Source organism: Cervus elaphus, chromosome 15 (assembly GCF_910594005.1).
Source record: "Cervus elaphus chromosome 15, mCerEla1.1, whole genome shotgun sequence".
NCBI lineage: Eukaryota > Metazoa > Chordata > Mammalia > Artiodactyla > Cervidae > Cervus > Cervus elaphus.
Genome location: NC_057829.1, coordinates 67,071,576 through 67,088,160, shown reverse-complemented (window position 1 = coordinate 67,088,160; position 16,585 = coordinate 67,071,576). Strand labels below are relative to the sequence as shown.

General features: G+C 43.9%; 1 protein-coding gene across 2 annotated transcripts in view; it reads right to left on the bottom strand.

Moving 5' to 3' along the window:
* Positions 1 to 16,585, bottom strand: part of PDCD11 (programmed cell death 11) — a 43,445-nt gene that overhangs the window by 5,767 nt on the left and 21,093 nt on the right. For both annotated transcript variants that reach the window (XM_043925515.1, XM_043925516.1), the window contains exons 19-27: positions 16,055 to 16,170; positions 13,654 to 14,195; positions 12,649 to 12,711; positions 6,596 to 6,704; positions 4,925 to 5,014; positions 4,640 to 4,745; positions 4,041 to 4,218; positions 1,269 to 1,325; positions 351 to 473 (exon numbers count right to left, since the gene is read on the bottom strand). In XM_043925515.1, coding sequence (XP_043781450.1) covers positions 351 to 473; positions 1,269 to 1,325; positions 4,041 to 4,218; positions 4,640 to 4,745; positions 4,925 to 5,014; positions 6,596 to 6,704; positions 12,649 to 12,711; positions 13,654 to 14,195; positions 16,055 to 16,170 — 1,384 coding nt within the window. The remainder of the gene's footprint in view (positions 1 to 350; positions 474 to 1,268; positions 1,326 to 4,040; positions 4,219 to 4,639; positions 4,746 to 4,924; positions 5,015 to 6,595; positions 6,705 to 12,648; positions 12,712 to 13,653; positions 14,196 to 16,054; positions 16,171 to 16,585) is intronic.

Sequence of the window (16,585 nt, the reverse complement as noted above, 5' to 3'; positions counted from 1 at the left end):
TTCACCCCATATCAGAGCATCACAACACACAACTCAAAAGCTGCTAGAAAGACGAGAATAAGAAAACATTAACAGCAGGGGAGCCTGCAACGTCTGTGCTGTAGTTCACGGAATACTCACAAATTGTGACATGCCACATTCTTTGTCCAAAACACAGAACAGAAGAATAATTTAAAACTTCTTTTAAAAGTATGAAAAGACTTGGAATTTAAAACACTGTGGGAACTCCGAGTCTCCTTCTTTCACGTTCCTTCAGAGATGGTGACTGAGGGAGCAGTGGGGGCCAACCAGGACAGGCTCCTGGAGGACACTCGGGGTTGGTCCACGTCCCCAGGCTCTACCTCACTCACCCTACGAGCACGCCGGATGGCTGCACGGACTTCACGAAGCCCCTCAAGAGCTGCCCTTCCTCAAGGTCCTGGATGGAGTTAATCTCTGGATCTGTTATTTTGCTTTTCGTCTCTGGGTTTGTCCTAAAGGAATAAAAAGGCTTACACACATACCTCTAACCCTTTGCCCACCCTCACCCCTAACTCTCCCGTGATAATGTGCTCAGTCACTCAGTCACGTCAGACTCTTTGCCAGCCCATGGACTGTAGCCCGCCAGGCTCCTCTGTCCATGGAATCTCCCCGACAAGAATCCTGGAACCACTTGCCATTTCCTGCTCTAGGGGATCTTCCCCACCCAGGGATCAGGCCCACATCTGCTGCATCTCCCTCACTGGCAGGACTCTTTGACCGCTGCCCTACCTGGGAAGACCTCCTCTGGTAACAACTCTTTTTAAGAATGTGACTCTGGACCTGTCAGTAGGACATCACCTGCAGAGCCCAGCCCCACCTTCTTCTGAAGTCCTGTCCGCTCTGGACAGCGCTAATAGTAACAGGGAGAGGATGAGCTAGCCAGAGGGAGGTCAAGCCTCATAAATGTCCATTTCAAACCATGACTTCAGGCCAATCCACTTAATGGCACTCACCCCTGCTGTGTAACCCTGGGGGCTACACCACCTCCCTTCACCAGGACCACCAACAGGCAAGCCCAAGCCCCACTCTGGATGTCTGCACCTTTCCCTGGGAAACAAGAGCCTGAGCAGACAGGTTCTACAGTTAAGATGTCTTCAGCTTTTCTGGATAAAAACAGGGCCGGGAATAAAGCAGGTGAGCAGTGAGGCAAGCTGGGAGGCCCAAAGCTCTGTCAGATCCATGCAGCCTCTCCTCAGTCCTCTGGGAGGTTCTTCCCCGATTCTTATCCTGATGACACAGACACTCACCTGGACGATCTCAGCGACAAAGTCACTACAGGGCTCGCAGCAGACAGGACGTAACACCTAGAACGGGAGCAAAGGAGAAGGCAATGCAGACCCCAGCACCTCGGGAGACGGAAGAGGGCCCCGGCTTCCTCTCACAAGGCTGAGCAACAGGCCAGAGTGAGGGCTCTGCTCTTCATCCTGCTGACCACCTGCTGAGGGACTCGGGACAAGGCCCTTTTCTGGGCTTCAGTGTACTAGTCCAGCAAGTAAAAGCAGTGCTATTTGCTCTTCTCACCCAAGAACGGTGCTGGCAGGAGGAAACCAGAGGACACGCAAGCCCTCTGGAAGGCATGCAGAGCCACGTGGGGAACACTCAGGAGACAAGACCTGCCCCGTGTTGGCGGTTGGGAGGGTTTGATCTCATGGAGAGACTCACCCAGGGAACCGTGGCAGGGATGGCCCAGGACCACTGCAGATTCACAGTTCAGAGGTGGCCCCCTGAATGAGACCTAAGCAGAAAAGGCTTCTGGGGGGAAGGCAGGGTTTACTCTTGCTAGGGTGCTTCCACACTCACATCACAGAAAATGGCAAGTAATAGCCCGAAGTCATAGGGTCAGGAATCTTATCAGGAGGAAGGGTCTCAGTAACAATACAGCCCAAATCCTCCCACAATGGCATCTGTGTTTCCCACCAGGGTATCACAGCCCTTAACGCAGGGAAGGACCTGAAGAGACTGTCTGCCTTTAGGGAGTTAACTTATCCACATTTGAGAGTCGAATGAACTACAACTGAACACTACTCATATGCTTAACTATTCAGCTCAGTTCAGTCACTCAGTCATGTCCGACTCTTTGCGACCCCATGAATTGCAGCACGCCAGGCCTCCCTGTCCATCACAACCTCCCGGAGTTTACTCATGTCCTCATGTCCATCGAGGCAGTGATGCCATCCAGCCATCTCATCCTCTGTCGTCCCCTTCTCCTCCTGCCCCCAATCCCTCCCAGCATCAGGGTCTTTTCCAGTGAGTCAACTCTTCGCAATGAGGTGGCCAAAGTATTGGAGTTTCAGCTTCAGCATCAATCCTTCCAATGAACACTCAGGACTGATCTCCCTTAGGATGGACTGGTTGGATCCCCCTGCAGTCCAAGGGACTCTCAAGAGTCTTCTCCAACACCACAGTTCAAAAGCATCAATTTTTCGGCACTCAGCTTTCTTCACAGTCCAACTCTCACATCCACACATGACCACTGGAAAAACCATAGCCTTGACTAGACGGACCTTTGTTGGCAATGTTATGTCTCTGCTTTTTAATATGCTGTCTAGGTTGGTCATAACTTTCCTTCCAAGGAGTAAGTGTCTTTTAATTTCATGGCTGCAATCACTATCTGCGGTGATTTTGGAGCCCAAAAAAATAAAGTCTGACATTGTTTCCCCATCTATTTGCCATGAAGTGATGGGACCAGATGCTTAACTATAAGGTTACTTAAAAAAAATATTTTGCTAAAAATAAAAATTAAAAAAAAAAAAAAAATCACATCCATATTTTGTAAGCCTAAAGAAAACAGAGATGATTCTGGATTTCTCTGTGACATTCTTCTTCTCCTAGGCCCTGGGCATTTTTGTGCTGTTGAGCGCTGGCAAGTGGTTGAGAATGAAAGCAGGTGCTGGTGGCTGGGACACTCGAGATGGGAAATGGCAATTACTACTTTCCAGTCTCAGCCTCCAGAAGGCGCCTGCTCCATCGCTGGATAATTGTGTGTGACTGTCAGAAAAGTATGTATTGTACCAAGCTGAAATATGCCTCTCCAATGCTAGTTTATTCAGGCTATAAAATGATTTCAAAAGTCTGAATCAGGTTCATTTCTATGCATCCAAAATAGTTAATAAAGCAACTTAACCAAGAAAAGCATAGAACAAATGTAAACAGCCAATAACCATGAAAAATGACCAGTAAAAGAAATTCAAATTAAATTAAGAGATCAATCTTGGCCTATTCAATGGCAAAGATTAAAAATTAAGAATATCCAGTGTTGGATAAAATTAAGTTCCAGTGTCGAGACTTCCCTGGTGGTCCAGTGGTTAAAACTCTGTGCTCCCAATGCAGGGAACATGGTTTTGATCCCTAGTTGGGGAAGTAAGATCCCACATGCCACACAGAGCAGTCAGAATAAAAATACCCAGTGTTGACAGAGGTGTGAAAAATGAACAGACACATTAACAGTTAACAGAGATAAAATTTAGCACAGTCCTTTTGGAAGACACTTTGGCAAGATGTATAACATTATTTAACCCATCAATTTTACTTTTAGAAATTTATTTCACAGACATACTTGCACTAATATCCAAACATGTGCAAATATACTCACTTCAACATTACTGTCCATAAACAGAATTATTTACATTAACTGTGATTTTAAAAAAAAACACATAATGCAACTCAAAAAAAATGATAAAAGTAAGGTAAAAGAACAAGGAAGTTTTCGAAATACTAGCATAGGAAAGAAAAAGTGCATGAGTCACTGCTATGAAGAAAAAGCAAGTTGCAGAACAGTATAGAAAATTAAATTCTACTATCACATAAGGGAAAATTATAACTACCTATATTAGGGTCTTGAAAGAAATTGAAGCAAAAGTGATGGAGAAACAGAGGAGCAACAGCAATGTTCAGTTTCCATTTTATATACTATTTTTTTTCTGGTACAAAACCACACACCTATAATTTAAAAAATCAAAACCCCCAAAATCCCCACCAATCCCACAGATAACAGAAAAAAGGAAAAGAATGCAGCCTACCTGACAATCTGCTGTGGGGCGAAGTCTTCCAGGTGTGTTTCTGAGTAGGAGTCACTCACATGAAACATACTGACTCTTCCAAGCCTCCCAAAGGGGAAGGAGACAGTCAGCCCCTCCTTGGGAGTCACCTTCACCACACGGCCCATGGCCACTTCCCCCTTCTTGAGCTTGTGAGGACCTGGCAGGAGAATGAACCAGATTCAGGGAAGAAGAAATGAGCCAAGAAAGAAGCTGAGACAGTAGCCAACCAGAGGCTGGGGGGAGGTGGAGGTGTCTGGACTCAGGGTGTCTAGACTGCATGGGCCAGAATGATCACACAGACCCAGACCACTGTGCCATGTGGTCAAGGATGCCAGGGCCGAGTGCTGGACAACCCTTTCTGAGAGACCTAAGAAAAACAACTGTAGGTAAAGGTGTCTCAGACACAGGCCACAGAGCAAAGCCCCAAGAGAAAAGCTGTTCCAAGGACAGCCTCTGCACTAGACTTTCTGAGGATGCCGACATCCACGGCATCCTTCAACCTGAGCGATGACTAAGACCTTCTCCCAACCCTTTCCAACCCCTCCCTTCCTTGACCAGGTCCCGTTTCATCACCACACCTATGAGTGAAAGAGACAAGAAGGCCTTGGAGGAATCTGCTGGGCCAACCACGGTGGCCTTCAGGGCCTGGCCAATCCGGAACTTCTTATCTGGGTGTTTCAGAACCTAGAAGGGCAAAAAATTTCCTTTGATGTTTGAAGAAAGGCCTGTCATTTATCTAAAACCACAGTACAGTATGTATCCCCCATGGGATGGTTCCCTGTCCCCACTGTGAGCACACACCAAGGATTAAGTTGAGCTCAGGGAGCCGGGGTCTCCTCTCCAGGCATCTCAGGCACACTGACCTTGAAGCTAAGAGAAGTGAGCAGCAAGGGAATTCTCCCTCGGACGTCTGGAGCAATCTCTACCTCGAGCCATTTCTTAACCATGTTGTACTAGGAGAGAAACAAAACAAGAGGAGAAATGGAATGGGGCAGATACAAGCATCTTTTCTTTTCCTTTCACTAAAACAGACACTCCTAAAATCACACAGCTGAAAGGGCCCTAATCCTACATTTTCCCAAGTAACAGGAACTCACCCCCATGGCCCAATGCCCCTGCCCACCCTCCACTTCTCACAGGCTTTACTCAGTCTAGCTCAGAGCCTCCACCAGCCCAGCAGAACACACATCCTTCCTGGTGCCTCAGCTGATCAGGAGGCAGAAAAGGCCTCAGAGACAATGTCCTCAAGCAGTAGCACCAATCCCGCTGACCTCGTAGCCTCCTCCAAGCTCAGTTGTGCACAGTGAGTTAACAGCCTTCAGGGACTAACATCTCATTTCTAAATCAGTTTAGATTTTTCTATTGACACAGTGCTCTGCCCTAAATATACACCCCAATTTTCAAGTCAACTCAGTAAAACATTTATCAAGTAGCCACTACACACGGCATGATAGTGGTAACAGCCAGGCCCTGCCTTCAAAGAGATTACAGTCTGCAAAAAGTAAGTTGAATGAGTATGTAAATAACTAGAGCAGAAAGCAACACACAGGAATATAATATGCTACAGACTCTATAGGAGAACTAGTAAGAAGGGAAGGTTATCTGTGCTAGACCCTGAATTATAGGCAATGGGAACAGATAGTACCCCAGTGTAGAAATAAAGAAGGGAAAAAAAGGAGGCTTTCAGCATGACCGGTACCCCAGATTCACGAGGTCAGATTATAAAGAGTCCCTTTTTTGGCCACACCGTGTGACTTATGGATCTTAGCTCCTGACCAGGGATCAAACCCATAGCCCTTGCAGTGGAATGGGAATTCCCTCTGAAGAACCTTAAATATTACTCTAAGGCATCTTGGGTTTATGAATGTCTATAGACAAAAAGTAACTAAAGGTATCAAGCATCATGGACATAATTAGACAGATGCTCATGCAAGAAGACTCTGGCAACACTGAAGAGGAGTTATCCCTCAAGGTCAAGCCCAGACAGAACTTGACCTTCTCTCTGATATATTCCAACCAGTACAGTTCTCACTGATCTCTTCCCTTTACTCAACTACTATTCCATTTAGGGTTTGAACACATAATCTGACACCCAATTTACATATTGTTTTACACTGTTCCTCAACTTTATGAAAGGCAAAAATCTAAAATCCAATACTTTATTTTAAATAAAATTTTTTATTTCTTGTATGTTCTGATAAACTTTATTTGTGGACACTGAAATGTGAATTTTATGTTATTTAAAATAAAGTACCGGATTCAAATTCTTGCTCTGTGATGTATTTTCCTGTCTATTTTGTATAAGAAATCTACAAACACGTAGAACTGTGAGTTGCTTGCTCTTTGGAAGCCGTAAATTTAGCTCCTTGAATAGACCAGATGTTTTCTAAGAGCAGAGGGGTTCTACTGTCTCCCACAAATCAGCAAGGCAGCAAGCACAGAATCAAAGCCTAGTGCAAATGGTCATTGTCAGTTCCTCACCCCTTTCTTCTATAAGAAAGACAGCATTGCATTGCAGGGCATGCACTTCTCACCTTCTTCAAGAAGCAAGTCACAGTCTGACCAGCCTGATACTGTTTAATCTTCTCCAAGGGGCTTACAGAGTGAGTGTTGAGAGCAGTATGGCCATCCTCCTTCAGCTCACTGTTTGCAGAAAGGCAATGGAAAGAGTAAACCAACCTCTATAAGCTTCTAGCTTGAGACCATCTCCCCCAACTGGCCTTGGATTAATTTTATTGGACTCCCCCAACAACATACACACCAACCAGGCACCCCCCCACCCCAATTTCTGTTCATTAGGGGAATGAATGTTCACAATACCTGCATGAAAGTTAATCCTTTCCAACTCACTCACCTAGGTGTGAACAAACTACAAAGTAGGTAGCCAACAATAATATTCGTAAGTGTAGAAAATGAAATTGCTTTACTTCTTTCAATGCTTGAGCTACTGCTTTACTGTTTGCAGAACTGCTTTCACAAATGAATGTGACAACACTTTCATGTGTGACTCAAACAGGAAAGATACTATTAAACTCATTTTATGCTACAGACCCAGGAACTCAAGTCAGAGCTTCTGATTAAAAAATTCAGGGCTCTGTCCCATGCTACCTTGGCATTATCACTTTCTTGATTCTCTTTGTCTATGCAGAAAAGCAACAAGGAGATGTGGTCCGAAAATTATCAGTCTACAAATCACTTCAAAGGAAGCACAGAATTCCCACCATTCTAACCCAGCCCAGCTTGCCTATCCAAATTTCTAAAACAAAACAGAACTCGTCAATAAAATGGTACAAGTAACACTGGTATAAATGTAACATATAATAGCCAAGTACTGGCGAATATAAAAACCACAGGCAACTCATATACAAGTAAAGCTGAAATACAGATATCCTATGAACTTTGAGAACATGGTACTAAGTGAAATAAGCCAGTCACAGAAGGACTATGCATGACTCCACTTATATGAGGCATCTAAAGACATCAAACTCAAACTCAAAGAAACAGAAAGTAGAATGATGGTTGCAAGAGGCTGGGAGGTGAGCAGGAAATGAATGGGTATAGAGTCTCAGTTACGCAAGATGAAAAGGTTTAGAGATCTGTTTACAACAATGTGCATATAGCTAACAATATGGTAAAAGGGTAAATTTACATTGTGTTTTCACCACAATAAAAAAAAATTTGAAAAAAGATTCAAATACAGATAAATACAAAGAAAAGCCCATATGAAGACACTGGGAGGAGAGAGGCATCTGCAAGCTGAGACAGGTCTCAGAAGCACAAACCCTGCTGATACCTTTGTCTCAGACCAAAAGTCTCCAAAATCATGAGAAAATAGATGTCCGCTGTTTAAGCTAAAAAAAAAAATTAAAAGTAAAACACAAACACACATTACAAGTATGTGTTGTCTTTTTTCTTTTTCCCAAATTATTTTAATTTACTTTTCTCTCTCAAAAAAAAAAGCAGCCATAACTACATTAATGCCAAGAGAAAACTCAGCGACTAACAGGAATTCCAAAGACACACGTAAAGACTCCTGAACGGTCTGCTCTCCTAACTGCAGCCCCTCCAAAGGAGTAATTAATTGATCAGGAAACATCTCATCTAGTTTGAGAGACCCTCACCCACCCTGAACTCTGCTCCAAGATACAGGACATTCTTTTTGTGCAGGAGATCTCCATATCCAAGTGGGAATGAAAATATGGTGGCATTTTGTCAAGTAAGTCAACACCACTGATTAAACAAATGTTTTTCCTCCTGACTTCAAGATACGTAATTTTAAACAAAAGCATTTGAGAAAAACAGCAGTTATACCATTATGTTTATACTATGCTTCTCAGAGGCGTTGATTAAAATAAAATAATTAACAATACAACACAGGTGCATGGAGGAGGTGCAAGATATGCTAGAGTTTTACCTGTCCATCTGTCTGTTATTCTAACTCTCCATCCCAATGCACTCATTTCCTGGCTTGACCCACACTGCCATGGCGTTGTCAGCATTTGGTACTCAAGGTTCCAGAAGTATTTCCCTATCTCAGACACAAGCCTTCTCAGAACTATTCCATTTCTGTTCTGATCCCTTTGGGATGCTGATCAAACCTTAACCTCAGAAAGCTGTTTAAGTGGTCCTGTCCTTCCATGACATGCTAGGCACATAAGACTTACAGCCTAGATGGATGGGCACCTGACTCTGCAGAAGCGCTGGCAATAATGTGGGACTAGCTTCATTCACAGATGGCCTGTTCAGTTCCAAGAGGCTGGGTTGTTTTTTTTTAATGTGGGAAGCAGAAGCAGATAGGCCCACAGATCAACATGCTTAAGATTCTCTGAAAGAATGACCCCAGACAAATTGGATCCACCACTACATGGAACTACTAGTTCTACCAGTCTACTACTAGTTCTACTAAGTTCACTCAGAATCCCTTGTGAACATCCCTTTGCATAATCCACTAGAGTATGACCTAAATTTTCATCCACCAAGCAATAGTCCACACTCAAAGAACAAGTATACTTGGCTACACAGTGTATGTTTAGGGAATTATTGAGTTCTAGAATACTAGGTGCAAATAGATCCAAGGGATTAGATCTGATAGATAGAGTGCCTGAAGAACTATGGACAGAGGTTCATGACATTGTACAGGAGGCAGTGATCAAGACCATCCCCAAGAAAAAGAAATGCAAAAAGGCAAATAGGTTGTCTGAGGCAGCCTTACAAATATCAGTGAAAAGAACAGAAGTGAAAGGCAAAGGAGGAAAGATGCACCCATTTGAATGCAGAGTTCCAAATAGCAAGGAGAGATAAAGCCTTCCTCAGTGACCAATGCAAAGAAATCGAGGAAAACAATAGAATGGGAAAGACTAGAGATCTCTTCTAGGAAATGGCAACCCACTCCAGTACTCTTGCCTGGAGAATCCCATGGATGGAGGAGCCTGGTAGGCTACAGTCCATGGGGTCGCTAAGAGTCGGATACGACTGAGCGACTTCACTTTCACTTTCAGAGATCTCTTCAAAATTAGAGATACCAAGGAAACATTTCATGCAAAGATGGGCACAATAAAAGACAGAAATGGTATGGAACTAATGGAAGCAGAAGATATTAAGAGGTGGCAAGAATACACAGAAGAACTATAAAAGATCTTCATGACCCAGATAACCATGATGGTATGATCACTCACCTAGAGCCAAACATCCTGGAATGCAAAGTCAAGTGGGCCTTAGGAAGCATTACTACGAACAAAGCTAGTGGAGGTGATGGAATTCCAGTTGAGCTATTTCAAATCTTAAAAGATAATACTGTGAAAGTGCTGCACTCAATATGCCAGCATTTTTGGAAAACTCAGCAGTGGCCACAGGACTGGAAAAGGACAGTTTTCATTCCAGTCCCAAAGAAAGGCAATACCAAAGAATGCTCAAACTACCGCACAATTGCACTCATCTCACATGCTAGCAAAGTAATGCTCAAAATTCTCCAAGACAGGCTTCAACAGTACGTGAACCATGAACTTCCAGATGTTCAAGCTGGATTTAGAAAAGGCAGAGGAACCAGAGATCAAACTGCCAACATTTGCTAGATCATTGAAAAAGCAAGAGAGTTCCCGAAAAACATCTACTTCTGCTTTATTGACTATGCCAAAGCCTTTGACTATGTGGATCAAAACAAACTGTGGGAAATTCTTAAAAGAGATGGGAATACCAGACCACTTTATCTGCCTCCTGAGAAATTTGTATGAAAGTCAAGAAGCAACAGTTAGAACTGGACACGGCAACTGACTTGTTCCTAATTGGGAAAGGAGTACGTCAAGGCTGTATACTGCCACCCTACTTATTTAACTTATATGCAGAGTACATCATGAGAAATGCTGGACTGGATGAAGCACAAGCTGGAATCAAGCTTGCCAGAAGAAATATCAATAATCTCAGATATGCAGATGACCACCCTTATGGCAGAAAGCGAAGAAGAAGTAAACAGCCTCTTGAAAGTGAGAGAGTGAAAAAGTTGGCTTAAAACTCAACATTCAGAAAACTAAGATCATGGCATCCGGTCCCATCAGTTCAGTTCAGTTCACTTCAGTCACTCAACTGTGTCCGACTCTTTGCGACCCCATGAATCGCAGCACGCCAGACCTCCCTGTCCATCACAAAGTCTCGGAGTTTACTCAAACTCATGCCCATTGAGGCAGTGATGCCATCCAGCCATCTCATCCTCTGTTGTCCCCTTCTCCTCCTGCCCCCAATCCCTCCCAGCATCAGGGTCTTTTCCAGTGAGTCAACTCTTCACATGAGGTGGCCAAAATATTGGAGTTTCAGCTTCAGCATCAGTCCTTCAATGAACACCCAGGACTTATATCCTTCAGGATGGACTGGTTGGATCTCCCTGCAGTCCAAGGGACTCTCAAGAGTCTTCTCCAACACCACAGATCAAAAGCATCAATTTTTTGGCACTCAGCTTTCTTCACAGTCCAACTCTCACATCCATACATGACCACTGGAAAAACCATAGCCTTGACTAGACGGACCTTTGTTGGCAAAGTAATGTCTCTGCTTTTTAATATGCTGTCTAGGTTGGTCATAACTTTCCTTCCAAGGAGTAAGCGTCTTTTAATTTCATGGCTGCAGTCACCATCTGCAGTGATACTGGAGCCCAAAAAATAAAGTCTGACACTGTTTCCACTGTCTCCCCATCTATTTCCCATGAGGTGATGGGACCAGATGCCATGATCTTAGTTTTCTGAATGTTAAGCTTTAAGCCAACTTTTTCAGTCTGCTCTTTCCCTTTCATCAAGAGGCTTTTTAGTTCCTCTTCACTTTCTGCCATAAGGGTGGTGTCATCTGCATATCTGAGGTTATTGATATTTCTCCCGGCAATCTTGATTCCAGCTTGTGCTTCTTCCAGCCCAGCGTTTCTCATGATGTACTCTGCATATAAGTTAAATAAGCAGGGTGACAATATACAGCCTTGACGGACTCCTTTTCCTATTTGGAACCAGTCTGTTGTACCATGTCCAATTCTAACTGTTGCTTCCTGACCTGCATACAGGTTTCTCAAGAGGCAGGTCAGGTGGTCTGGTATTCCCATCTCCTTCAGAATTTCCCACAGTTTATTGTGATCCACACAGTCAGTCCCATCACTCCATGGCAAAAAGAAGGGAAACAGTGACAGACTTTATTTTTTTGGGCTCCAAAATCACTGCAGATGGTGACTGCAACCATGAAATTAAAAGACGCTTGCTCCTTGGAAGAAAAGCTATGACCAACCTAGACAGCATATTAACAAGCAGAGACATAAAAAATAAATAAATAAATAAAAAGCAGAGACATTACTTTGTCAACAAAGGTCTGTCTAGTCAAGGCTATGGTTTTTCCAGGAGTCATGTATGGATGTGAGAGTCAGACTATAAAGAAAGCTGAGCACCAAAGAACTGACGCTTTTGAACTATGGTGTTAGAAGATTCCTGAGAGTCCCTTGGACTGCAAGGAGATCAAACCAGTCCATCCTAAAGGAAATCAGTCCTGAATATTCATTGGAAGGATTGATGCTGAAGCTGAAATTCCAATACTTTGGCCACCTGATGTGAAGAACTGACTCATTTGAAAAGACCCTGATGCTGGGAATGATTGAAGGCTGGAGAAGGGGACAACAGAGGATGAGACGGTTGGATAGCATCACCAACTCAATGGACATGAGTTTTTGAGTAAGCTCTGGGAGTTGGTGATGGACAGTGAAGCCTGGCGTGCTGCAGTCCATGGGGTCGCAAAGAGCTGGACACGACTGAGCAACTGAACTGAACTGAGAATACTAGGTTGAGAGCAAAAATGTTTCTTTTTGTCACATGTCAACAAATAGAACTGCAATCAGCCTTTAAATTGATACTTAAACTCTGAATACAGTTTCACATTGATTTTCATATAATCGCTCTAATTTAGCTGTACTGAAAAACCAGACAAATATCCCTCCTGAAGTAAAAAAGACAACCTGGACAGATAGAGGCAAAATAAGTCACAACACTGGCTGAATTAAGACTAAGAATTCAGGTTCCTAACTCCAAAGCCCATGCTCTTTCTACAGGACCACTGGAGCTCCCCTCACCTTGGCCGAACACTCAGCTCTGGGATGGTTCGAATAAATCTGGGATGACTTATTGGGAGAAACCTGGAAAAGAAATAAAGTCAGATCAATTCTCTCTTTCTCTGTCACTATAATCTGGAGATCAGAATTTCTAACTTCCCACTCAACCGAGCTTAAAAAACCAACCATTCCACTGCCACACCACCCACTGGTAACGTCAGGCCTGAGGGTTTTCATTCTCAATGTCTGAGTAAACGTTCAGAAATTAGCTCATCTGATCTTTTGGGATTATCATATTAAACCCTGAAATGAATTTTCCTTACAGACAATATACTCCAACTCTTTCATTCTAAAACGAAGGAAACTGAGGTCTAGAGAGAATAAATGACCTACTGAAGTTCCCACAGGTACTGAAATTAACATGCAAATTATTGGCTAGACTTAGAATTCTTCTTTTGGTTTTCTCATAGCAAGGACTTCTGCAGCAATAACATACTGTGACTCAATTTAAAGTAAATGAATACAATTAAGGTATGTACTGGAGAGTGGATTACAGTAACTTGATATATACTGAGCAATAACTATATGTCAGACAACCCAGCAGGAACATTCCACACTAGGTGTTCTTTTTCCAATGATTGCGATGGCCCTAGTAGTGATGTCACTACTATTACTCTCACTTTATAAATTAGGAAAATAAAACTGAGAGCTAAGGAACTGTTTAACTCGTGGTCATGTAATTTTAAGTGGCAAATCTGGAATTCAACCCAGATCTGACTTTAAATGAATGCTCTTACCACTACATTATACACCATTAAAAAAAATAAAGAGAGACAAAGGGACTCTCTGGTGAATATTTTGGTTAACTAAAAGAAAATCTGACATATGCACAATTTTTGGAACCTGCCCCAGTTTCCATCTCTTCTCCCACAATTACGATAAGCTCTCCTCAAAGCCAGACCCTCTGCATAAATAAAAACAAAGCTGAAAAAAAAAAAGCCAGCCCCTTGCCCGAAGCTTTCATACTTGAAGGTCTTCATGTCTCTCCCACCAATCACTCGGGCAGTGACTTTCTTCCCAACTTTCAGCTTGGCAGTAGGAGATGTGCCCACTGGAACATCATCTAGAATGTGGGAGGCATGGATGCAGCCAATGATGCCATCTTCCAGGGTCACAACCACATGCGTAGGCTTAATGGATTTGACAGTTCCCGTGACCATGTCCCCAATGGACAGGGTGTGCTTCTTTACAGTCCCTACAACCAGAGCTGGATCCACTTCCTCATCCTCGTCGACTGTCTCTGAGTCCTTCTGGGTCTGTCTCATGGTCCTCTTAGCAGCTGGCCCCTCAACGGCTAAAAGGAGACCAGTCACTCCTGGTTCTGTGGTCTGGAGGGTTAGGGAGACGCCTTGCCCCACCTGCAATTTCTCTGAGTCAAAGCGGAAGGTGTCATTCAGGTGAGAGGTCAGGGAGAAAGCTGCAAGGTGGCCAGTCTCTACCAAGGAGGCGACGGCAAAGGACTCCTCCAAGTGCTGCACAATGGCCTGGAGGTCACTGCCTTTCTTCAGCTGGAAAACAGAAAACCAACATCCCTGCTTCTTACAGAGCACAAGGACTCATTCCTCACCCACTGGGGAGGGTGTGACTGAGGAAGCCCTCTGAGTCCCAGGGACCCAAGGCTCACGTGCACTGGAACAAATTAGCCTCCACTCCCTGGACCCATTTTCCCTCCTCTATTCTGAGGCTGTCAACATGATCACACTCAAGGAACTATGTCAGGATCGCCTGGAGTTAGCTTCTGTTTTGAACTCAGATTCCCAGTCCTATCCTACAACTGGCAAAAGCAGAACTTTACAGGTGACTCTGATGTACAGCCAGGTGACCGCTAACAGTTCTCCAGCTTTAACACAACACTGTGGTTCCTGCTCTCCTAGTCCTGCAGCTCTCCAGCCAACGTTTTCACTCAGCCAACAAGAGAGTCGTTACCGACAGCTTACTGTGTACAAGGATGTAGCCTATCCTTCCCCATCATCCAACATGTGCTCATGCCTTTACACGAGCGCCAGCTTCACTCAGGTAATAAAATGGAACAGGGGCCTACTAGAAAGCTCATATGCATGCATACTAAGTTGCTTCAGTCATGTCCGATTCTTTGCGACCCTATGACAGTAGCCCACCAGGCTCCTCTGTCCATGGGGATGCTCCAGGCAAGAATACTGAAGAGGGTTGCTGTGCCCTCCTCCAGGGGATCTTCCCGACCCAAGGATCGAACCTGCATCTCTTATGTCTCCTGCATTGGCAGGGAGGGTCTTTACCACTAGTGCCACCTGGGAAGCCCTGTTAGAAAGCTTAGTGAGGAGTTAATACTGCTTGCTATTTCTCTTTGTGTCTCAAAGTCTCAAAATTAGAAGCAACTAGAGGTTAAGGATTACATCCATATAATCCTCTGTAGCATACCCTGTGCAATGAGGAGCTTAATAAGTACTTCAGAAAATGATGAAATATATGTGCCACCTGAAGAGAAAATACCACTCATTTTGAGAGCTTTCTTGAAGCTATTCTTTGCCCACACAAAGTGGACAGAGCGGGTGCAAATGAATAGCCTGGGGTCAGACTACACAGAGTAGTTCTGTTTGGTTCACATGATGTTTAAGAAAGAGTTTCTAACATTTCCCACACCTATTTAAAAGAAAAAAAAAAAATTAAATTCTGCCTTCTCTTAAAATTCAATGCCTTAATGGTGACTTTTTATATGCCCTCTATCCCAAGACTATGGCCAGAGGGATGTTAAGGTCACCAAGAATAATTTGGAGGTGGCCAAGGACTTGTTTTTAAAGTGTTTTCAAGTCTACCAATAACTCTTGACATTTAGAAATGAATAAGATATGAATGTTTAAAATCATGTTAAAAAAAATAAATAAAAAAAATAAAAATTCAATGCCTTAGCAACACTAACCCAGATGCTCTCACATGGCAACAAGCAGACAGAGGTCTCCACTCCTTGGCGTGGACTCTTCAATCCGTCAGAGTCCTACAGTTACCACCCTTGCCTGCTGCTCTCCTCTACGACACCAGCTTGGCCCTAATCAGGGTGACCATGTGATTCATCCTCCTGAACTAGAGTGAAAGTCACTGCTACTAAGGAGCACACCAGGGCAATTCCCAGGCTGTCCCATGGTCGTGACCTGATGATGTCACTGCCAGGGCCTGGGTTCAATCCCTGGTCAGGGAGCCAAGATCCTGCAAGCCATGCAGCTTGGTCAAAAAACCAAAAACAAAAAAAACAAGCACACCAGAACGACAGGTACACCTGGGAATGACCCAGGCACGGTTACCCTGTCTACAAGCATCTGCAGAGCACGTGGGATTGAAGGGGTGTTAGTGCCTCTGAAATCATGGGAATGAAGTCCACAATCAACAAGCTTACCTTTTTAGCTTTTCTATTCACCAAGTCGTGGCAGAGGGAAACATGTACTTCCAACTTCAACATATCAACGTTTAATATTACAGCCTTCTTTTTCTGCCCAGGTTCCAGCTCCTGCCCTGCAGTGCAGAACCACACACAATGGGATCACCCTCCTGGAGCGGGGGCGGGGGGAAGACGACAGCATCTCCCCAACCGCCCTGCAGCCCTTAGGCACAAAACAGAAGAGGACCTATGTTCTGGGTCTATACGGGTTAGGGAAGCCTAGGGTTGAGTTCCCATAACTCAAGTGTGTCAATTTATACAACCTGATAAATAAAAATCTAGATTCACCTGAATACAACAATAAAAGGACTCATACCTAAACCTTCTTTAGTATTGCTGCTGTCTTCATTTGCATTTACACAAGATAAGCATGCCAAAAACTTCTACTGAATCAGCTCATCTAGCCTATATATTTGGAAATTCTGTACCCAGCAGAGGAAGCAATGGGCAAACAGTTCCCCTACCAACCAAGACAGGTGAGAGAGATGT